Here is a 24,008-nt window from a genome sequence, read left to right on the forward strand (position 1 = left end):
ACTTCGAACAGTCTTTAAGCGAACTGTTGTTAGTCAAGGACTACCTGTACTTTATCACTTTTTTCCTTTTTGGGGGGGAGGGGTCATCAAATTTTTGACACCTTGCTAGGCGACTGGTGGTACTCGGATGTTGCCATATCCTAAAAGTGGTACAATGGGTGAAAAGGTTGAAAAGCCCTGGTATAGAGCACCCTATTAGGAATAAGTTCATTGAGTTCTATAGCATTTACTTCTATGTGACCTCCTGCCTATGTGGAACCTTCTAAAGTGGGTTAGGAAGCTGCTTGGGAATTAAGCCGTTTGTAATGGAGCTTTGTGCCTCGTTGCTGCCAATTAGTTACCATCCGAATTTTTGTAAGCAATAAATGGTAGGTAGCACTACTAGGTAGTATGGTAACATATGCGACGGACTCTCCGGGAACGGCTTTATTTACTACGTCCTGGATAGCAATCAGATTTATTTTAAAGATCTTTCGAACTTATGGCCGTTATACCTGCTACACGGTACGATAAAATTCGAGAAATTCTTTTATTGTTTCACTTATTTTAATAAATTTGCCCCACTACAATAGCTTTTTAGCATTTTCATGAACCGCACTCCCACAGGATCCGCTCTTCGCTTTTCTTCTTCTATGATGTCATACTAACGCTCTAGGAATGTCGGGAAATGTATTTTGTCCTTGTGTAGATCGTGAGAACTACAAAAACGCATGCGCGAAGCTAAGGAAACCACCATTTTGGAAGGAAGCGGTTAGAAGTTGTATTGGGTTAGGATTTGTTTTAGTCGTGGAGCGTGGCCGTCCCTGCTTGAGCTCCGGAATGCTTGGCGAGCGAGTAGCCGACTTGTTTTGAGGTTAGTCTACAGATGCGGGTAGAAAGTTTCTTTTGGGAGAGCGATGCGAAGTAGTAGTGCTGAGGAAGCCTCTGAATTGCGCAACTTGAGGGCGAACGAGTGGGCAGATGCTGTTTTCTGTGTGACGTGTGTTTACGGAGAATAAATCCGCCGGCCTTGGCCTGTCTGGTCCTCTTGGACTACAGCTCTCATTGCTCTCATTCGCTTTGCCGTGGGTGATGAAACTTGTAGTCCAGAATCTATGGGAGAAAGTGGATGCAAGCCCTACAGAGGGGCTCTGCTTTTCTATCTGAGTTGTCACTCGTTGAATAAGGCTGTTGAGATGCAGGTTGACATGCCCAATGATGTTGGGGCACTTGATGCATAAAAACAAGGGGAAGCATAGATAGCATGCCCACTGCTATCATATGGGCAGAGCCTTTGTGGGGGCTGCCATCCCAAAATCCGGATCATGAGTCTTAGGTAGCACATGGGACCTTTAAGAAAAGGGCAAGGCTAAAGTGATATGACTTGGGATCTTAAATCTGAAGTGGCAAGGGCTTACTTTATTTTGAAGATTGCTGTTGTGTGTTATCAAAATAAGCTTGAACCATTTTGTTGTTGTTTGACCTCAATTTATTCACAGTTTTGTTTTTTCCAAAGCAAGTGAAACTTAAAATAGGTAGTAAATGTGTAATAGTGTATGCTGTCACTGAAATATAAAAATACCTTGATGCCAAAAACATTTTGTAAACTGAAGAATGTTTTACCCTTAGGCTCCTTTTCACAATCTCTCACTAATTTTACCATAACATTTTATTATTTAGAAAGCATATTAGAAAAAATAGGTTGGTTTCAGTGGGTATATCCTCAGTTCAGCATGCTTAGCTTCAATCATTGCATGAGTAATATGTGGTAAAAACATGAAACATATTTGATATAATACTTTAAATATATTTTATTGTTTTCAAGATGATTCATGCTGTGTGTAAGCCAAGATACTTTGAAAATCTGGATATCTCAGTAGCCGAGCCCTCTTCTAAAAGGATGAAATCTACAGAAGAGCCTTATGGTAAATCCTATGATGGATTACAAACACTTCATGAGGAAATACATATTAAAAAAACCCATTCTGGCTTTATTCCATTGTCGCTATCTGACGATGATGAAGAAGAGGAGGAAAAAGAGAGAGAGAGAAAGGAAGAAGTGTTAAACTCATTTAACCAAGTACCTTCTGGTCAAACACCAAGTTCCACAGAATGTTCAAGTTTAATAAACAAAACTGAAATTAAAGGAAATGATTATTCTTTTGTTACTGACAACAGCAATGTAACTCATAATGGAGATAACAATTTCATTAATGAACATAAGAATAAAGGGGAGATGGAATTGTACAGCACAAGCAAAGAATTTATTGGGCCCATTTATAAAAATGAAAGTAATTATGAACATAAACAAAAGCAAAAGTGTATTGAAAACAACTGCTCGAAGAGATCAAATACTTTTACTAGTAGAAATTCTCAGAAAGAAATAGTGCAAGCTATCTTCTGTGATATGCCAAAAATAGAAGATGAATTGTCACAGTTCTACAGGGAAATTGATCAGCTTGAAAGTAATGAAAGTTGTCTGGATACACATTTACAGGGGACAGAAGCAAATCCACCTCATCCACCTCTGGACTGTAGTAAATCAAATCAAGTCATTTATTTAAAGTCTCAAGAATTATCTCATAAGACATTACTTAAGAGTAATGAGGGACATTGTTTTTATAATGAATCAAATGGTTATAAAACTGGCAAAGACCAATACATTTGTAATGATACAACTGGTCACAGAATTGGCATGGAACAAAGTGAACATGGAAGAAATGCATGGGAAACCAAACAACCGTGTAATAAACAAGGTTCTAGATTCTGGAATGATTTTGTACCTCAGTTTAGGCATAGTGGGCCACAGACCCATCCATTTGTAATACCTTACAACCCACCACATCAATTTACTGCTCACTTTAATTTTCATGACTCTAATTCTTCATCACTTTGTTCAGATGGTTTCAATTCTTCAAATACAGAATTTAAAAAAATTAACATGAACAGTTCAGACTTTGATCAAAGTAATCCATACAGTAATCACTCCAATATTCATAGTATGCATACAATCAGAAATGAATGTAATGTACCTGATGGATATATGTTTAATGGTTTCTGTGAAACTCAAGCAAATTGGAAAAACACTAAAGCTCCCAATTTTGAGGACTCAAACAATGTTCCCCAACAGCATTCTCAGGACAAATATGTGTTTAAAAAGCGACTTTTAATATTAAGAGGACTTCCAGGCTCCGGAAAGACAACCTTATCTCAGTAAGTGAAACATGAATTTATTTTAAGAATAAAATACAAGTAATTTATATGATATAATTCCTTTTCTATAATGCTGCTTCCTATTAATCTCTTCCCCATCTACATATTCCCTCTATCTCCAGATCTTTGGTGTTAGTATTAGGTTTACATAACTTTTAACTTCTAGCTAAGAAAATGGGCCTTTGGACATACAATGACTGGATTCCACAAAAGGTGTTTCTGAATCTTATCTGTAAATCATGATTTCTTATGATTAGACTAATTTTAATGATTATTTCTTTCATTAACTAGAATATTCTGTGAAATTTGGGAATAATTTGAATTGAGATAGCTATAAATATTTATATTTTAATGTAATTAGTATACATTCTTTTAATGGTATGTTGAGGGAAACAGGTCAAAGCATTTTGGCTTAAATACAAGTAACTGAGCAAGTTGGTTTCTAAACGTGTTTTAGAAATAAGACCATTTTTGAGGGCTTGTTAGAAATGTTTATATTAATAATTTTTAATATCACAGTATTTTAGCTTATTCTGCATGAGACATGTATTTACCTGAATTTAAACTATTAATGTATGTACATTGGCTGTTTATTGGTTATCTTTATGCAGCCTAAATTAAAAAAAAAAAGTGGATAAAAGGATCCTTCTGAATAATGCTGATTGGTACATTTTAAAGTAATTTTGCTCTTAAAATCAACATAAATGATACCTGTTAGTTTAGCAACAGTAGAAAATAATTATTAGTATTATAGCTTTTTTCCATTACATAAACCCGAAAGATAGATAAGACAGCATAAATATATAATCAATTAAGTTATCTGATATGGGAGTGAATAGATTCTCCTTGTGAAATATCATTTATGAATGGCTTATTTTTCAGGAAAAAAAAATTGGAAAGGTAGTAAAAATTAGATTTGGGAACTGTCATAGTCTTAAGGTATCTACCAAAAATGTATTGGAAATGTTTTACTAAAATTTTAGTATAAGGTTTTCTGTTTTTCAAAAGCAATATTTGGCTATGTAGTAATAGACTTCCTTTTTATTCCTTTGACAGCATTCTCCTCGGTCAGCTTTGTAATGGCACTGTATTCAGTACTGATGATTACTTCCATCAGATCAATGGATGTTGGACCTATAATGTTTCTCAGCTTGGTGCTGCTCATGAGTGGAATCAAAATCGAGGTGTGAAAATATTTTAATGTGGAAACATTTACAGTGAAATATGCACTTAAATTGATAATATAAATCCATGAGAGTTTGTGACAGATTCATTGGTATATGCAATAATATCCCCATAAATAGTAGGGAATTTGAATTTTTAGCATGGTTCCTTACTATTTTTCTCTTTTATGGGAAGTTTTGGTAAATGGAAACTGCCTTGTGCCTGTCTTCTCTATAAGTACAGACAAATCTAGGATGTTAAGAGTAAAGGCAAACCAAGTTAAACTTACTACTTTTTCTTGCAGATTGTACTTTCTGAACATGATCTATAATTTTCTATATGAACAATCACTTGACCATTCATATATAAATGCAGATTTGGGGCATCTTTCGATATTAATGGGAACAATGAGACAATGTAGATGATAACATTATACAGAAAATGTAATGGCTATCAAAATATTTTGCTAGATCTTATGAAATTAGAAAATGTTTGTGATACTAATTATAGTCTTCAGAACTTAAGACGAGCTAAATTAAGCCAGTGACTAGTCTAGTCTAGCATTCTGTGCCAGTGCATAATGAACAGATATTCAAACAAGAACAGAGAGATGATAGGCCTCTTCAACTTTTATTCTCTTAGGAGGTTTTCAAAATATTATGTGCAATTTATTTAATTAAATTCTTTATATTGCAGCAAAAGAAGCAATGGATCTAGGAAGATCCCCAATTATTATAGACAACACAAATACACAAGCCTGGGAAATGAAGCCTTATGTAAAAGCGGTAAATAAAGCAGCCACTTTTAATGGAGATTCACTTTTCTGTCTTAATATATAAATCTAATTTCTGTAAATGTATTAAACTTTTTTGTCATACATTTCATCATGTGTTACCTATGTCTTATTATGATCTATATAAATGTCAATAAAACTTAAAACTTTTACTGTTAAATGTGCTGACATTGAAGTACAATCTTATACATGTCTTCTTAAAATAAATCCCATTATACATAATAGAACTTATTTCCAAGTTAGTATATAGAGGATTGCAGATAAGATCATGAAAAGCTATTATTTCATGTTCCTTTTGTAACCGTAGTTCTTGTTTGCTTAGGCTCTAGAAAAAGGCTACCATGTGGAATTCCATGAACCAGATACATGGTGGAAGTTTAATCCCGAAGAACTAGAAAAGTAAGACTTAAATTATATTTCACTCATTTGAAAAAAAAATGTATGAGACTTCCATCTAATACAGTGGTTCTCAACCTTTTTAATGCCACGACCCCCCAACCGGTCGTAAGTCGAGGACTACTCAACTGGTGCAGCACCGTTTGCAGAATGGGACTTTTGGTGGGCTCAGCAGGGCAGAGACAGCCTGGACAATTCCTAGTGGCTTTTGAAAGCCAATAGAATTAGACTCTATTCAAGAGAGTCTATTCTATTGGCTTTCAAAAGCCAATAGAATAAAAGGGAGTAGCACAGCTAAGGAAAAGGGGGAAAAAATGACAGACTGCGTTGTTTGGCGACCCCCGTGAAATGGTCGTTGGACCCCAAATGGGGTCCCGACCCACAGGTTGAGAACCACTGATCTAATACTTCACTCATTTCCATTATTGTCCTTAAATATGCAACTTGAAACTTTTGAAGTTTTTTGTATAAACTTAAAATTATCTTTGTCCCTGCTCCAAGACTAATTTCTTTTCTAAGCTTTGTGAAATAGAACCACATACTGTGTTTTCACTTGGATATTTTATTAATTTTTAATTATTCTGATGCTTGTAATTAAGTAAGGTGGATGAGTTCGATTACAATGATAATGGGTGCATCTTTGAAACTTAGGATCAGATCATGGTAGAGAAAATTTGTCTATGTTGTCTCTAAGAGACAACTCCCAACTTCTTGGTATACAATCACTCTTATAATTACAGTTTCCTTTTACACTTACAGAGTTTCATTCACAATCTCTTTTTGTTATTCAGTTATCTTGATCCACAAATTCTCTAGGATACAGGTCGGCAACCTGCGGCTCCGGAGCATGCGGCTCTTTGAGCCTTCCCCTGTGGCTCCCAGCCTCCTCTGCCTTTGCAGAGAGAGACAGAGACAGAGAGAGGCAATTGCACTTCCCTACTTCTGTGTGTGTGTGTGTGTGTGTGTGTGTGTGTGTGTGTGTGTGTGTTTGTGTGTCTGTGTGTATGTGTAAAAGAGAGTGCACTCACAGTATTCTCCGAGGAGCTGAAAAGCTTACTGGGCGGAGCTCCTCCCTTTGCTGCATCTCTGCAGGAAGCAGGAAGCAGGAAGGGCAGGAGAGAGCTAGCTGGCCCAGCTAGGCTGACTCAGGAATTCTGGGAGTTGAAGTCCATGAGTCATAAAAGAGACGAGGTTGCTTGTTGGACAACAGCTTGAAGCTTGCCAGGTGAGCAGCAGATAGGAGGGGGGGGAGAGAGAGAGAAAGAGAGAGAGAGGGAGGGAGGGAGAGAGAGAGAGAGAGAAGAGAGAGAGAGAGGGGGGGGGGGAAGAGGAGTGGCAGACCAAGGGCAGATAGAGAGGAAGGGAGAGAGAGACAGAGAGAGAGAGAGAGAGAGAGACCCTTTTGACATCTAAAATGAAGATAACACTGCATATATCCTTTTTTTACCTGTATGTGTATGTGTGTGTGTGTGTGTGTGTATATATATATACACATATATACATATACATATATACACACACACATACATACACACACAAACACACACACACCTATAATAAAAGTAAAAAAGGATATATGCAGTGTTATCTTCATTTTAGATATCAAAAGGGTTTTGCGGCTCCCAGTGTTTTGTTTTTGGTGGGAAACGGGTCCAAGTGGCTCTTTAAGTGTTTTGGGTTGCCTACCCCTGCTCTAGGACTTGCAGGCTACATACAGGTCTTGTCAGTAATTTCCTCCAAAGGTTTATTCAAGTACTATAAATCCAATATATCAGTGGTACCCTGTGCCAGGATACTTGGTAGCAGTTAAACAAAGGAAATGAAGAAATATATCAGTGAGGAAGGAAGGAAGGAAGGAGAAAAGAAAGAAAAGAATCAAACTGTTCAAGAAACTATGAAGCAGCAGCCTCCAACAAAAAGTACTAATTTATGCCCCTCTTGATCTCTTCATTTTGTCTACTTAAAAAAAATCCTTGTTGGTACCTGCCTATTTGTTAGGATATTTATAAATACATAGGAAATTGGGAGGTTTTAATACATTTGTTTTATATGAAAAACATTCACAATTCATATTTGAGGCAGACAAAATGCTACTTTTTTGAACATCTTTTATGTTAAAAAATCACTGCTCAATTGCTATTTTTCCACTTCCTTGCAATCTTTTTTGAAGAACACAGACTGAAGGCATTCTAATAGGTACTCCAAGATTATCAGATTTTTATCTGTTTAATTTTTTTTGTTTGTTTTATAGGAGGAATAAACATGGGGTTAGTCGTGAGAAGATTGTGCAAATGCTGGAAAGATATGAATATCAAATCTCAATACCCATTGTCATGAATTCAGTGCTTCCTTTTCATAAAACTTCACAAAGACCATATTTACAAAGAAGACAGAGGTGGGGAGACAGTTTAGTCTCTTGGAATACTTTTAATGTATCACATAAACAAGGATATATTTAAGGTCAATTTTCTTTATCAATATTAGGTTGCAATATACACAGAGTTAAATCTATTGAAAAAACTTAATTCCTTGTTGATCTGTTTTAAATAATCAGTTAATTTCTTTTGTGACTAAAATAGGTTTAATGTAGATTAAATATCTTGGAATTATTTATAAAAATGTAAATGTTTAATATTAAAATGTTAAATACTTTCACATTTTATATTTGTACTAATCTTGATTTTACTGAAACTTGCGATAATGCAGATACATTAATCACTGATTTTTAGTGCAACATTTTACTTATACCACAAACTGCTGAGCAGTTTCTTTTTCTCAATAGAATATCATGAATTTTTAATAAACAAATAACAGTAGGGTAACTTTTAATATAGGAATTATATTTGAACTATTTTTTTTTCTGCTTTTAGTAGCATCTCAAGTTCTGCATATCTATTGATAACAGATATAATTATGAAGCTTATTCATCAAACATTGACATTCAGCTGAAGTTCTTATGTTTCCATTTTCTGATCTGTACAGAATTTTATCTGCAAGTTGTAAGTTGCAAAAGTGGTAGCAAAACTGCAGTTAAAATCTGTGACTTTGAATATCAGCATGCAGCATGCGGTTTGTATTCTTACAAATCGGTTTTCACGTAGAATTATCAAATTCTAAATCCACATTATTATGGTATGTTAAATGTGCCTTTTGATATGGGTGCATAATTTCCTTACAAAAGAATGAATACATTCAAATATGTTGAAAATGTGAAACTGACATTACTTACACCATATTACATTTGGCTAGGATTATAATATATACAATATCCAGTTCATGATAGGTTTGTGGCAGAATTCACGAAAGGTCTTTATGCCAATGCCATATAATAAATTGGATGCCTCTTTTTGCATGGTTTTATATTACTGCTTCAGCAATCCGGTCTCAGTGAAATTGAGTATTACATCAGGCTCCATTTCTTCATGGGAATCTTTGAGAGTTAAAGAGTAGCATGCCCTGTAAAGTTCCTATAAGTTATTAAGAACTATTGGTAGAAATAATTTGGCCTTCATGACTAAATTTTTTTAAAAAAATAAACTTATGCAGTGCCTAATAGCCAAGCTCAGTGATGAAATCTGAAAAAGTAAAAACATTTATTAAAGCAGCACCCCGAAATACAATTTAAAAACACGCTTCCATACTATTTCTAGATAATCAGATTATTAATAGAAACATTCACTTCGTCTCTCATGTCTAGGCCGACATGTTGTTTATGAATCTACTGAATTGTATAGAAAACTTTACTTATATTGTATGATTTTTTGTGAAACCTTCAGCATTCCACCACATGGAATTATACTTTGCTCTTTTAACAGTGAATTCAAATGTAGGGTAGGTAGATCATTCTACACCAGGAGTGTCAAACTGCTGGCCAACGGGCTGGACGTGTCATCCGGAAGCCACGCCCACTCCATTGCCGGCAATGGCAAAACCATCCCAATAGGTTGCACAACATCACACGACGTGAGTTTGACATGTCTGTTCTACACCTACAGAACTCTTATGACAACTTCACCCTCAGGTCACCCTCACCCTCAATTTCCAAATGTTCACCAAAGACCATGTTAGCTGGGAAGGGAAATGAAATCAACACATCTGTAGGGCTCCCAGATTGAGGAAAGGTACCTCATAATGTGGATGGAATATTATATTTATTAGTTAATACTATAGCTAAATGATTTTTTTTTTCAACCGTCACATTCGAGAACCCCAAATCTCTTTAACTACATGGTAATATCTGGCAATATTATCTACTGATGTGCAGTTTTGAGTATCTTTTTTTTCTACAACTCTACTTTTTTTACTTTTTTATTATTTATTATAAGTTTATACAAACATAGTTTTCTGTGTCGTGTGTTTCTTTTTCTTTTAAAAAATAAACACATAGAGGATTGACGCATCATGCAAATGAGACTCAAAATCCAGATTGAATTCTGGATATTTATTAATTTGTGTGTGTCCTAATCATTAATGTATTGCAAAATATGCATGTTAAAAACTACTAAATAGAAATAATTAAAAGATATTTTGGATAATTTACTGTTTAATTTCCTTTTTTTAAGTAGAAGAGGTTCTTATAAAAATTAAGTTCAGTAAGTTTAATATATTAAATTTTGCATTTAACAATGTGTGCTTATAACTATTAATTGGTATTTTGTAAGTTAATAATACATATTTGTCATTAGTAATATGAGACTATTGCCTTTGTTCATCTCAGCATAATTATGTTGTTAATCATGATATACAGAAACCTAGGGCAGGGGTAGGCAACCTTGGCTCTTTTATGACTCATGGACTTCAACTCCCAGAATTCCTGAGCCAACTATGCTCAGGAATTCTGGGAGTTGAAGTCCATGAGTCATAAAAAAGCCAAGGTTGCCTACCCCTGACCTAGGGAGATAACTTTGAGGCAAAGATTCTGGAACCTTACCTAAACAAAAAGGGCAAAAGCATTCCTTACGGCTAAAAAGGTATACTAAGAAGAAACTCAGGTTGGCTCCTTCCCCACTTACTGGGGAGGAAGGAGAGGAGACACACTATCAAATTTGCAAGATTCTGTTCTATGCTTGTCTCTTAATAAAATATAGCTCTAGTATTACGTACTGTGTTTTCTGTTCTGGTCTACCCCAAATGCCTGATAGGATATGCAGGTGGCTTTTCCTTTCAGGAATAGACATTATTTGTCCCAAATTAATTTGTACTTGTTCCTTTTAGCAGACAACGAGCTCCATTTTTTCTGTTTTTGTATTGATCGTCATCTTGTTCCCACAAAAGTGAAACAAGCATATGAACAAGCAAGGCAAGTCTTTATGTCAGTTTGAACGGATTGGATTCCAGCTTTAAAAAAAAAGTGTATATCCCAGTGCATATGAGGGACTTGGGTTGAGGAAGCTCACAAGGCACAGTTTGGTTCTCAATACTGTTTGACAATACTATCTGTTGATATTAGGTGCTTGGGGACTGGGTATCATCAATATGTTGATAACATTTGACTTCTGCTCTATAACATCAGAAACAGAAGAAGCTGAGTTGTGATTTAAAACTGGTATCTGAGTGCATTTAGGAAATAGATGAGGGGCAATAAATTGAGGTTGACTCTTGCAAGACCTTGTGGGGGATTACCAAATATGGGAGTTAAGAACTCACCTGTGGGTTTGTCTTCATTTAAGAAGCAGATAGCTTGGAAGTCTTTCTAGGGTCATGTCATCAGCTCCAGCACAATAGTTTAGGTCATCTGGGGAGCTTGTAACTTTAATTATACATCAGCTCCTGCTCCCTTTCCAGTATAGGTTAGTTTGGCTTTAATTATTCACACTCTGGTGGATTACTGTAATATTCTATGTATGGTACTATCACTGATTTTATTCCAGAAGTAATCACTAGTTTATTCAGTGGGATAATTTACAGTGCTCTCCAATTAGTTATTGAGATAGGTTAAAAGTTTTGCTTTTGACATAAGCTATTTGGAAGCACATATCTGACAGACGTAGTCAAGGAAGATCTTCCTGCATGTACTAAAAACAAACATTCTCTTACAGTTATTTTACAGGTGGCCCTTCCCTGCAAATTTGTAAGGACCTACTGTTACACCTTTTTTATACCTGTTGATAACTTGGCTTTTCTTCCAATATTTCACTGACTGAATGTTGTATTAATGTATTATTTTTGTTTTCCTTCTTTTTATAATTAATGTTACTTTTATATTGTTTTAGTTTTGTGGCTGTATTATGGAATCCAAATTGTTTTATTGTAAACTGCTTTTAAGATTTACAGTAAGGAAAAACAATATATACATATTTTTAATATTATACACTTAATTTATTTCTAGTATTTATACCCTAATTCTACAGGTAACAGTAATACATATATTTGCAAATTGAAATACTTAATAATATAATGCAATTAAAGTTTAATGTATTTTAAAGTTAAACTTTAGTTTATTTTAATCTTGCCTATCTAAAAATGGTGTATATAGATAGTTCTTGAAATAGTGGAGCTTGGCCATTATGTTTTCATGAGACAATGGTCTTGTGAAGCATCTTATTCAATAATCCTCCCATACCTGCTCTCCCCAATGAATCATTAAACAAATGTGTGGGTCACTAAGTAAAGCATGGGGTGCCTTAGAGCAGAGTTCCCCAACCTTTCTGGCTTGGCAGCCCGGAAGGAAAGGGAGCAGCAGGGAAATCTGCACGTATTCAGCCATGTGCATGCATGCGCAAACAGGCTCACACATGATGGTGCTAGCATACGCAAGTGGGCCACACATCCATGGTGTGCGCTAGCGCATGTGTGCATATGCAAATGGGACTGCTAGTGGCCACTCGGTAGTGCTATCACAAGTGGAGTGGGGCTTACCAGCTATTCCCGGGACCTAGTGGCCAACAGGCCCCGGCCCGGTACTGAGCCATGGTTGGGGACCTCTGCCTTAGAAGTAAGGGAGGCCCTGGGTGGCCTAACACAGGCACCTGCCTGCCTTGTCCAGCTCTCTGAAGGCCACCCCACCCCATGAGACACCCCTTGCACCGCTTCCCGCACCTTGGATCCCCAAAGGCCTTTTCCCAGTCCCACCAGGTTGCTCTTAAGAAAGTGCCTCAGTAAAAATTTCAAAGGACCCTCCTCTTCCCTCTCCTCCCCATAAAACTTCACAAAATGAACCAGTTGGCCAGCATTTCCAGTACCATCTGGTGCCCCAGCAGCAAAGAAGGAGTGATGGCATATATGAAGTTTGTGACTTCTATGGATAAAAAAAAGGGGGAGTCCCAAATGTGCAGTGGGAAAGTTGAAGGGCACAAAAAGAATGGGAGGAAAAGCAAAAAAGGTAGATAGGGAAGAACAGTTCTAAATTTATTTCCAACCAAACAACCCCACTGAGTCATCATTTCAGAGACATTTGCTTATCTAAACAGAAACAGAATGACCAAGGGTGGGCAAAGAAGCAATGGGAGCAGGAGCGACTTCTGACTTCCTGCTGGCTTCCCATTGAGTTTCCTTGAGGGAATCTGGCAGGAACCATCAGAGATCTTCCCTTCCCTATCCTACCCTACCCAACAAGCAGGTAAGTGGCTGTTGTTTGGTGGGGGAGTGGGTGATTGCAAGACAGAATGTTGAAAACAAAGATCAAGTAACCACAGCAGCAGCCCAACAGTGCAAAAGCAGCAAGTAACATTGAAGCAGCCACAACTTTTAAAAATTTCATTCCCTCAGCAGTCATGGGTCCCAGATTTTGGACACAATCTGCAAATTAGCCCATCTGAAGTCTCTTGGTTCAAAAATTGTTGATACGCTGTTTCATCTAGTTTAAAGTCATGATAGACAGTTTTAATAATACATAAATTTTACCCTCTTCTATTGTATGTTTGGATCTATCCTTGGTATATATTTTCATATGACTGTAAATAGACTTATGGGTTCTGTTCATATGGAGCTGAGCAGCTGATTAAAATCTTGATTTTGCTTTTCCCCAGAAAGACTATACACACAGAGACATAAACACTGTGTGTGTGATAGTTTAGCATATATACTGTAGCTTTTTATAGTGTACAAGAATTCTCTACTCTGATAAATTTGCAATCAAAAATCTGTCACAGGAAATCAAATAGAAAAGTGAAAGTGGAAATAAATACATAATTTACACTTAATTGACTGACGAACAGAAGAAGAGCCATGCTAGATGAGATCTAAGGCCAATCTGTTTCAACATTTCTGTTCCCATAATGTCCATGCATAAGTTCAGTTATGGAATTCTGTATGAATGGATGCATAAATTAGCAAGTTGATGTCAGCTAACATATTTTATGTGCTTCATTTAGGGATTACCCATAAACAATTTGAGAATAAGATGAGGTGAGGTCAAATAATATTAATAAACACATTATGTTAAAGGATGAAAACGATGACCATCCTTTCAGTTTTAAAACCAACTTGATTATATCCTCCCAATTTATGTATGTTATGTATCTTTTCAGGGCAAAACATTTCAAAATGGCACATGAGTAAAACTAGGAAATGGGCTAAACAATGTAAATTAACATTTTTTTTTCTTCAGACAGAAATCCACTTTAATGTAAATGATATTCTATGGATTTTACTAGAGTTTAAAGATATGAATGAATACCATACTGTATTTCAGTTAAAAGCAGATTGGAGCAGTTTGGTCTTTGATACCTATTTTTAAAATACCCATCTTACACACACTACCTCTTATACACATCTTGTAAGAGTACCATGATTAAATCATAATCAGAGAGGATATTTTTCTTTTGTCTTCCGTAACTAGAAAAAGTCATTAATTCTATATAATTAAGTTACAACTTGAATATATCTTTTGTACTAATGTTATTTTTCTGGTTAGAAATGCCTTCTCATGTAACAAAAAAATTATGATAGTAATGTTTCATGCTGGTGAACTGTATGCATATCATGCCAGCACTACAACCTATTCTGTTTTTAAGCTTGATTATCAGTACATTCTGCTCTTGTTATCTAAGATTTAAGTACAAAATGTTTTCTGTGGAATGTCTGAATATTTAGAAAAATGCTGTGAATCTGTTATTTGACATGATTAAAGTTGGATCACTCCATAGCTGTCTTAAGAGAATGCTCCATGGGTTATATAATTAGTCGTTAAATGTATGCCTGCATTAAGAGCATTCTTAATAATTTTTTATATTTAGTTCTTTATTCTATTTAGGGAACTGGTTGTAAAGAGGAAACACAGAGTACACAAGATAAAACAAAAAAAGAAACGAAGGAAGAACAGAAAAATGCAAAATGCTGTTATTACATCAGTGGACACAAAATCAGATGGACATTTAATTCCAAGTGATGGGGATTTATCAGGAAGTGAGCAAGAAAATTCAGAAGACAATGGACAATCAGAATTAGTGACTGGCCATCTAACTGAAGCTAAAATTGATAGTGAGAATGGCTCAACGAAATATAATCATTTACAGCTTTCTGAATTGCAAAAAAAGGAAATCCTTGATTCTGTTGTAGTAAATCCAGTGTCTTTAAAGAAGTCACTAAAAGCAGATATTACTGAAGATGTATCAATATCAATTACTCTAAATGAAAATATAGCTGGCCAATTATCCAACTGTCATTTATCAAATCAGATCAAAAACATACCACTTGCAGAATGTGACAGTAATACTTTAGATCATAATCAAAATTCATTTCAACAATCAGATCAAAATGATGCAAGAAAAAATACTGTATTGACTAATAAAGAAAATAAAAATACATCTGCTGAATATACATGTGACTTGGTCCAAGGAAACCAAATGTTAAGCAATGAAGAGGAAACAACTCTTTCACATCCACATGAGACTTCAAAAAGTAATGAAATTAGTTCCTGGGCTTTCTTTTCCTTTGATTTGGCTGATGAACAATTTCAGACTAAGACAGAGAAAGATGAATCCTGTTTGGCTTGGCCTGAGGATGTATCTAAAATCATGTTTGAGCAAAGACCAAAAAAGATCAAAAGATCTAAGAAGATGCTTTCAAAAGCAACAACAGAAGCAACTGATTATAATTTTAGTAAAGAATTAGTGAAAGAAAGCAGTGAAAGACTTCTGCATGAAAATAACAATACAACAATTACCTCTTTGTCATTATTACTGATGGAAAATAAGATATGTGATAATTCTAGTGAATTTGTCAGAGAAGGTGGAAGGAATACCAGTTTCACAACTGATGAATGTATATTAACTTTACCAAAGAAAAAAGAAAAATACAAAAGGATCTTCAAATTGGCCCCAAACTTTGATTTACCAAGGCATATTCCTCCTAAAAAGAATCAGAAAGTGCTAAACAATATATATGCAGTAAGAAAGAAAGAAGACATTTCAAATGAAGAAATTATAGAAAAGAATAAGCAATTCTGTGAACTTCGAGCATCTAATTACAATGCAGTAGTTGAATTTTCTGATTTTGATGTGGAACTTCCCTTACACAATGGTTCCAATCAACTTGCAGACGAATCTGTGAATATTTCCACAAAAGAATCTGATATTCCAATTCATATATGTACTTTTGCTTCATGTAAAGTTCCTTCACCAAGAGAACAAGATTTTTTTGAATTTGATGAAACAATAGAAATTAAAGAAAAGAAAAAGGTATCTTCAGATATATCAACTACCCAGCCAGATATTTTGCATTCAGTTAAACTAATTACTGAATGCCTTACAAACACCATGGCTGAATCATTTGAAAATATGGAGGTGATTAATGAAAGTGAACAAACAGTGAATTATCAGATCAAAGATGTTCAAGATTCCCCATATACAAAATACAATTTGGAACTTCCTTTATCACTAAGATTTGTTCTTCAACTAGTAGGACTTTTTGGTTTTCCAGGAATTCCATTAGGTAATTATTAGCTAAAATAAAGGAGAAAAATGTAGAATTTCATATAGTTGAATTTTTAAAAAGAATTTAGTAGTTTAAACTTTAGCATGCATTTTTAGCATCCATTGCCTTTTTATATAGAAATTAATTTTATTGCTTTACTTTGGGGGGAAAAGTGCCAGGTTCAAAAAACTGAAAATCCCATTTTGATGTTAATGATTAGGCTACCCCTTCATGAACTAAGAGTAACCTCATAAAAATAATGTGATTAATTTTTAGATTTCAGGCCTGCCAATTTTCAATTATTTTCTGTGTATTTAATTATTTTGCATGTTTCTTATCATGCCCAGTAAATGGGCACATATGTTCCACATTTGTTTAAGTAATGCCATAGTTCTTGCTTTTCAAACATTTAGTTCAAGTGAGAAGATTGATATTTTAAAAGTATTCCAGCCCTCAATGACTTTTCTCTTCAGAGAATGTTTTATAGGTAGGACTAATCAAACTATTCTGCGTGTGTTTTACTTATAGGAATAATGTCAGAAAATCACTACAACAAATAGTTTTCATAGTTTTGTTTACAGATATTCCTTACTCTGGTCATATGATTGTACTATTCAAATTGTCACCACACTGACAACAGATTAATTTTGTCAGTTAGCAATGCTGGAATTTTTAAATGAGACTTAGATTTTTTTCCAGGTAGCTTTACAAAGGATAGTATACAATATCACCTCTACCTTATTAATCTTTTTATAATAAATGTAAATGCTATAAACCACCTCATCTCATGTTGCTACAACATATAGACTGTGAAAATTAACCCATTGTATTGAATCAATCTTTGGCTTCTACTATAAAATTCAACTTACTACAGTTGGATCAACTGCTCCTTGGCTGAAAAGATGAGGGTGAAAACACCTACTACCACTGAGATGTCATCTTGCAGTTGCCTAACTCAACTTTCTTGGCCCAGTGAGCAGCAACATTCAAAGTCACAGCTGAACTCTGATGTAGCTGCAGGCCATTCTCTGACAATAATCCCCATTTTAAAACTTAAAAAACAGTTCCCAAATGAGTCATTTCATCCAAAGTGGAATAGTAATAGCAGCAACTGGTCTATAAAACCAACTGAGCCACGTTCATGATCACCATTAATGTAATACTATTCTTGCTATTGGGGTGAATTGATCACCATTAATGTAACACTATTCTTGCTATTGGGGTGAATTGTGGTTGTTTGTTCTTTCCAATCTATTACCTAAGACGAAAGGGCTCGTAGAGCCTTAAAAACTAATTATCTCTTTCCAAAGGAAACTGCCAGAACTCCAACTGTTTGTTTTAGAATGGAATATTCTGCCCACTTCCAAATGGTTCTGGTGGCTTCCAAAAAAACCCTAAACAAAAAAAAATCACACACACAATTGGCCAGTTACTATTCCCAGTCCAAGTATGAGAGACCCTCATGAAGAATACATCTTTTTTCACCCTCTCCTTGCCTAAATCTACCAATAACTGCTTGTTAAATTTAGATCTATCTCACTCATTTGCTCATCTTTCCCCTATTGTTTTGTAAAATCCATTTAGATATTATGGTTCCCAATTGTTCATATTTTTTCTATTTTTTTCTTTAATTACATCTTTTCCTTACTGCATCATATCTGTTGCAGTAAATTTAATATGTGGTGATGATGTGATAAAGGAGTTTAGAGACTGGATCAGTCTGTTTTGAGTGAATCTTGGTCTCTGGCTATATAGAAAGCCCTCTTCCATTTGGAGGGCTGCTGCTGATGGAGTAAGGGTATAATTTGGATAAGCCATCCCAGATGTTTTTAAAGAATGGAGAATATTTCCTGCCCTTTTTGATCAGAGGTAGTCCTTGACTTACGACCATAATTGAGCCCAACATTTCTGTTGTTAAGTGAGACATTTATTGAGTTTTGCCCCATTTTACAACTTTTCTTGCCACAGTTGTTAAGTGAATCACTGCAGTCAATAAGTTAGTAACCTGGTTGTTAAATGAATCTGGTTTCCTCATTGACTTTGCTTGTCAGAAGATTGCAAAAGGTGATCACATGACCCTGGGACACTGCAACAGTCATAAATAAGAACCAGTTGCCAAACATGTTAATTTTGATCATGTGACCATGGGGTTGCTGCAAAGGTAACTATGAAAAATGGTCATAAGTCATATTTTTCAGTGCCGTTGTAACTTTGAATGGTCACTAAATGAACTGTTTGTAAGTCAAGGACTACGTGTATTTCATATTTGACTACTGCAATTATAACAAAAGTTTTCTATCCTGGATTACATACCTTCATTTATGCAGCTGTTCCAAAGGGTCTGGTATATAAACTAATGACCAATTTCAATAAACAATAAATCAAATCACTCTGCATATTTTACTTACATTGCTACCAATATAATATCTCAAATATTTTTTAAAAAATGTTCTAGCTTTCATTTCATTCAGCACCAGACCCAGTTTTAACTTAATAAGCCTTAATTAAAAAAGTGATATGTGCAACTATGAGTCAAGCTTTAGTAGCTCAGTTATCTTGCACATTCAATGTATGCCATTAATTTTAGCATCATAATTAAATAATGTGATCTTAGGCTAGTGCCACCTGCAATCAAATGACCGTCACACCTATTTAATGTAAACTTTCAAACCTATCGCAGATTAAAGATACTTTGTGTGATCTTGTTTTGTAGATACTTTATTACCAGATGATTATATAGTTCCTCTTGACTGGGCCATATCAAAGGAGATTTATCTACAGTGGAAGACATCTGTGGAGGTATGGCCATTACTCCCCTGTATTTTATACAAAATAATTGATGGATGTTAGTCATCTGTAAATTATACCTAGTAATTTATGCAATGATAGATACACAGTAGTTGTTAGACAACAGCAACAGCACTTAAGACTTCTATACCGCTTCACAGTGCTTTACAGCCCTTTCCAAGCAGTTTACAGAGTTAGCATATTGCCCCCAACAATCTGGATCCTCATTTTACTGACTTCAGAAGGATGGAAGGCTGGGTCAACCTTCAGCTGAAGGGAGTGAACTGGCAATACTGCACTCTAACCACTGTGCCACCACAGCTCACGACAAAATGGATGTGATATTGGAAAAAGCATTGCTTGTTCCTTCTGTCAGGTCCTACCTTGCTAAAGAATGGTGTTTTTTTTCCTGTGGACAGAAGAAATTTACGATACATACAGCATTTTTCTTTATATGTTATTACAGAAGAAACAGGAAAATAACCTATTGAAAGAGAATTCTTTGCGTGGTGAGTACAATTTTGTGACTTTTTATCTGATTTATAACCAGCAACAAAATATTTGCATTATATAACATTGTAATAAGGTAAAAGTGGTGATACTACACGAATGTGTAGAGCTGAGTAAGCATGCAACCATAGATTGATGCTGGGAACTGGGAAACCTGTCCTGCTCCTTCTGGTGAAAGAACCTGACCAGCATAGATACAAAGGCATGTAAAATCCTTACGCTGTTTTATACTGTCTCTTTATCTGTAGTTGCTGCAGCTACTTTCCAGAATTCAAATAAGTATGGTCAAGAAAGAAAATCTTCAGAAATAAACTCAGAGATGCATTTGGAAGAACCATCAAAACTCTGAAAAAATGTTTCAAGCTACATAATCCAAGCAATAATGAAATTTTATTTTAAAAAATCAACTTTTTTTTTGCAGAAAGGTAATTTCTTCCTGTGTTTTGATTCTGTTAGCTCAAAGCTTTCACCCATTCTGAACTATGAAATTCATAGACTGAACCCCCATAGAGTGAATATGGTTGCTTCTGGTTTTGCTATAGTCTGTTGTTGAGGTGAACTTTGCATTGTAGAAGAAATGAGGGGGGATAAAGAAAAAAGAAAAGGAATGGAACGGAATGGTTTGTTTTAAAATATTAACAAGAAAAAAAGTGGGATTACCAAGAGAAGATTAATATTATTACTGTGGTAATAGCAGGCTCCTATATTTTTTAAAAGCCATAATTGCTGAAGATGTGTACTATTTAATATTGATGAAAACCCATAGCTGAGTGTGAAAATCTTCCAGCCCCTTACCACTCTGTTAAAGAGGACCATTGTATTTCCTCAGTTTTTGATTCTTCCATCCCATTTGTCCCCTGTAGGTTATTTCTAACCAAATTGTGCCACAACTCCCTTTTCAACAGCATTGTGCAATCTTTTCCAGAACAAGGGCACCTCTAACTTATCAGTGGCATATCAGAGGCTGTATGTGAAAAGTAGATAGCATGAAAAAGAGTAGGTGAATCTGGCATGGAATCTAAATTGGATTAATTTAATTTACATTTTATTGTAATTTAAATTAATTATATTCCGTTAATAGGGTTATTTCCTATGTATTTACTTTCCCTCTTCCATCCCATTTTTAAAATGCAGTTTTTAGGAACTACGGTACCCCAAACACATTTTTAAACTGTCCCAAACTAGAGAGGTTTAGGCAGTCATGCCCCAAACTTTCAAGGACCATATGTAATGTGGGGCCTGAAGTGATGTACCTTTACAGCAAAACAAAAATACAGTAATTCTTAACTGTTTCCTGAACAAAAAGTACTGTTTCTTCTACCTCCTTCAAATTTCTTTCTTCAGATTCTTGGTTTAACTCCTCATATTTATCCAAAATTTTGCTGAGATAATTGGTTACCTTTCTGGTTCTTTGATCCCAATATGCCCGCCTTAGACAATTGCAATAGTTGTTAGTGTCCTTCAAAATCTCACGCAGATGTTTTTCCTTACCTTCAAATTCCTCCATCACCATCCTTTTCATCACTTTATTCATACAGGTAGTTCTCACTTAATGACTAGTTGCTTAATGACCATTCAAATTTATGACAGACACCACCCCCATCAAAAGGTACTAACGACTCAGGTTCAAATTCTAACAGTCGCCTCCCCAGTCACATGATTGCATTTTTGGTACTTGGCAACTGGCCCACATTTATGACCTCCCATGGTCATGTGACCACAATCTATGAAGCTTTTTACCAAAAACTGGCATTTACCTGCAGTTTCTGGCAAAAACCACATTGTGAACAATAGGTTCCCTTTAAAACAGTGGTTCTCAACCTGTGGGTCGCGACCCCATTTGGGGTCGAACGACCATTTCACAGGGGTCGCCAAACAACGCGATCCGCCATTTTTTTCCTCAGCTGGTGCAGGGGGCGCCGCCGCGCATGTGCACCGTGCAGGGGGTGGTGCAGGGGGCGGCGCTGCACATGCGCGCCGCACAGGGGGTGGTGCAGGGAGCGCCGCAGCGCATGCACGCCGTGCGGGGGGGCACCGCGCATGCGCACCGCCTCCTTATGACCGGGGTCGCCGGTATAAAAAGATTGAGAACCACTGCTTTAAAACACCACAAAAAATGTCATAAAATCGGGTTGGTCATGTGATGGCCTGTTTAAAAATTGGAACAACTTACTACCGTAATTATGGACTCAGTTGAGTTGAGGACTATCTGTATCGGGTTGCATCCCTATCTACCATCCTCCATTGACAGGACCTCGTTCCCTCAGATTCTGGTTTTGTTATCCTGTATGTTTGGAACTTCTTGGAATACTGCCATGATACCTCTTTTATTTTCTATTTCAAAACCAATCTTTTCATTAAACCAATAATTGTCATGTGATATTCTTATCTAAACCTCAGCTTGTGACACTGAAACAACCACATTTTTGTTTCTCCATGACACCTGTTTTCTGTTGAATTTTGAATTGTAAGTTCTTGCATAACTTTAAAATGCCTTATTAACACTCTCTAAATATTTTTATTTGTGATCAGAGCATAATATTTGGCTATTAGTTAAGCTATTCTGTACAAAGCAGATGCAAGAAAGGTAATTATCCAGAGGGAAAGGTTATTTAACAAAACTACCATTATAATAATGTGGAGAAATGCATTAATTGGTAAGTTAAAAATAGCTAAATTTTTGTTTGCAGCTGAAGCATAAAATTATACATAAGTCGTAATAAAATAAGATGTCAATTTTATTTAATTGTAATTGTTAATATATGAATTATAGTTTGGATGGATGAGATAGTTGTAATACTTAGGTCTTAGATCTTTCACTAGTTTTTATATTATTATTATTATTATTATATTACAGAATGTGCTTGCTTTTTGGCTTTCCCTTGGGTGGTCTCAAATTAACAACCATTTATAATAAAAATAAACCACAAGAATCAGCAACAGTACAAAGCATCAAACCTTTTGAATCCATATCTGAGTCATCTGCTCCTTTTGAATTTCATGTTCAAATAAAATTGTGAAGAGTGATTGTCATTGTTAAATGGGCAAAGTTAAATAAAGTGGCTTCAGCTGTTTAAGTCATGTATTTATGACCCTCCAAAATTAAGCGATATAATATCATAGACTTGGAAAGCGCATGCAGGCCCTCAAGTCCATCCTCCAAATGAAAGTCATATCTGGCCCAAGGTCTCTATCCAGCCTCTTCCTGAACATATCCAATGAGAGAAATTCCTCTTTATGAATTACTGTGTAACTCCTCATACCATTAGAAAATTTCTGCTAACATTTAACTGGAATCCACTTGCCGTTATAGTAAAACCATTATTCTATGTCCTGCACACTGGAACAAGAAAACAAATTATAATTGTCTTCTATGTGATGCCCCTTTAGTGCTAGAAGGCTATCTTATGCCCTTTAATAAGCATTTCACAAAGCTAAACAGACATGTCCTTATATACCTTAGTTTCTAATCCTGCAATTATCCTTATTGCTTTTCTTTATATCTCTTGATTTCTCTGAATCCTTCTTAAAATGTGCTATACAGAACTGGACGACATACCAAAGGTAGGACAGAGCTGAATTATTTATTTCCATTCTTTCTAAACTATATTCCCATTATTTTAATCTATGAGTATGACAAGTGGTACAATAAAACACAAATACCCATGCACACAGACAAATAGAAATGCAACTTGATGGGCATTTAGTTGTAGTTTGCTTTCAGGTTAAATAGTGCATGGTGTATTGCTCTGGTACAATGCAAGTATATAAAGAGATAACTTGCTACTTCATTATAAGAACAATAATAGAACTCTAAGGAAACGGAGAGAAAGAGAGGGGAAGAGGAGAAGGGAGAGAGGTAGTAGTAGCTGTAGTAGTTAAATAATACTGGGCAACCAGTAATATTTAACAATTGGAAAAGAAAAGTAAAATAACCAATGTAGTACAGAAAAATAAAAAAGACTGGCAAATTAAACAATACTATAAATAAATGCAGAAATTTGTTGATGTGTCTGTTTAAAAATATTTTCTGTTCATACATTGTAATTGTTTAATTGTTCATAATTAAGTAGTTCTTTGAATAAATGCGAAGCAAAATACAATAAACCCTTGTGTCTAAAATATTCTACTGTCAAGAAAAGAGCCAATATGAGAACATATAACTAATATCTAAAATTCTGATATTTATCATTTGGAAGTTGGATAGTAATATTTTAAAGAATTTTTCATCTCCAAAATACTTAGAAGAAATTACCAATTCTGCAGAAGGATCTATTTAGAAGGGACCTTGGAGGTCTTCTAATCCAGCCCT

At 35.4% G+C, this 24,008-nt stretch overlaps 2 protein-coding genes across 2 annotated transcripts; both read left to right on the plus strand.

Moving 5' to 3' along the window:
- Window positions 1-713: 713 nt before the first annotated feature.
- On the plus strand, window positions 714-10,080 carry LOC120299127 (NEDD4-binding protein 2-like 2). The gene is made up of 6 exons (XM_039323600.1): window positions 714-853; window positions 1,805-3,192; window positions 4,249-4,376; window positions 5,053-5,141; window positions 5,472-5,548; window positions 7,797-10,080. Exons 2-6 carry the CDS (start codon window positions 1,805-1,807, stop codon window positions 8,002-8,004), a joined length of 1,890 nt encoding a protein of 629 aa, XP_039179534.1. The 5' UTR covers window positions 714-853; the 3' UTR covers window positions 8,005-10,080.
- Window positions 10,081-10,424: 344 nt separating this feature from the next.
- On the plus strand, window positions 10,425-22,770 carry LOC120299128. The gene is made up of 5 exons (XM_039323601.1): window positions 10,425-13,103; window positions 14,739-16,417; window positions 19,113-19,198; window positions 19,653-19,695; window positions 19,945-22,770. Exons 2-5 carry the CDS (start codon window positions 14,812-14,814, stop codon window positions 20,043-20,045), a joined length of 1,836 nt encoding a protein of 611 aa, XP_039179535.1. The 5' UTR covers window positions 10,425-13,103; window positions 14,739-14,811; the 3' UTR covers window positions 20,046-22,770.
- The last annotated feature ends 1,238 nt before the right edge of the window (window positions 22,771-24,008 follow it).

The sequence above is a fragment of the Crotalus tigris genome, unplaced genomic scaffold (assembly GCF_016545835.1).
Source record: "Crotalus tigris isolate CLP2741 ecotype Arizona unplaced genomic scaffold, ASM1654583v1 scf7180000024280.1573445, whole genome shotgun sequence".
Taxonomy (NCBI): Eukaryota; Metazoa; Chordata; class Lepidosauria; order Squamata; family Viperidae; genus Crotalus; species Crotalus tigris.

Bases quoted from the DNA above. Each gene is read 5' to 3' on its own strand.
- LOC120299127 (XM_039323600.1), top strand. From the start codon at position 1,805: ATGATTCATGCTGTGTGTAAGCCAAGATACTTTGAAAATCTGGATATC. The intron at 4,377-5,052 runs GTGTGAAAATAT...TTTATATTGCAG, and splicing joins TGAGTGGAATCAAAATCGAG to CAAAAGAAGCAATGGATCTA. The intron at 5,142-5,471 runs GTAAATAAAGCA...TTGTTTGCTTAG, and splicing joins TGAAGCCTTATGTAAAAGCG to GCTCTAGAAAAAGGCTACCA.
- LOC120299128 (XM_039323601.1), top strand. From the start codon at position 14,812: ATGCAAAATGCTGTTATTACATCAGTGGACACAAAATCAGATGGACAT. The intron at 19,199-19,652 runs GTATGGCCATTA...ATGTTATTACAG, and splicing joins AGTGGAAGACATCTGTGGAG to AAGAAACAGGAAAATAACCT. The intron at 19,696-19,944 runs GTGAGTACAATT...CTTTATCTGTAG, and splicing joins GAAAGAGAATTCTTTGCGTG to TTGCTGCAGCTACTTTCCAG.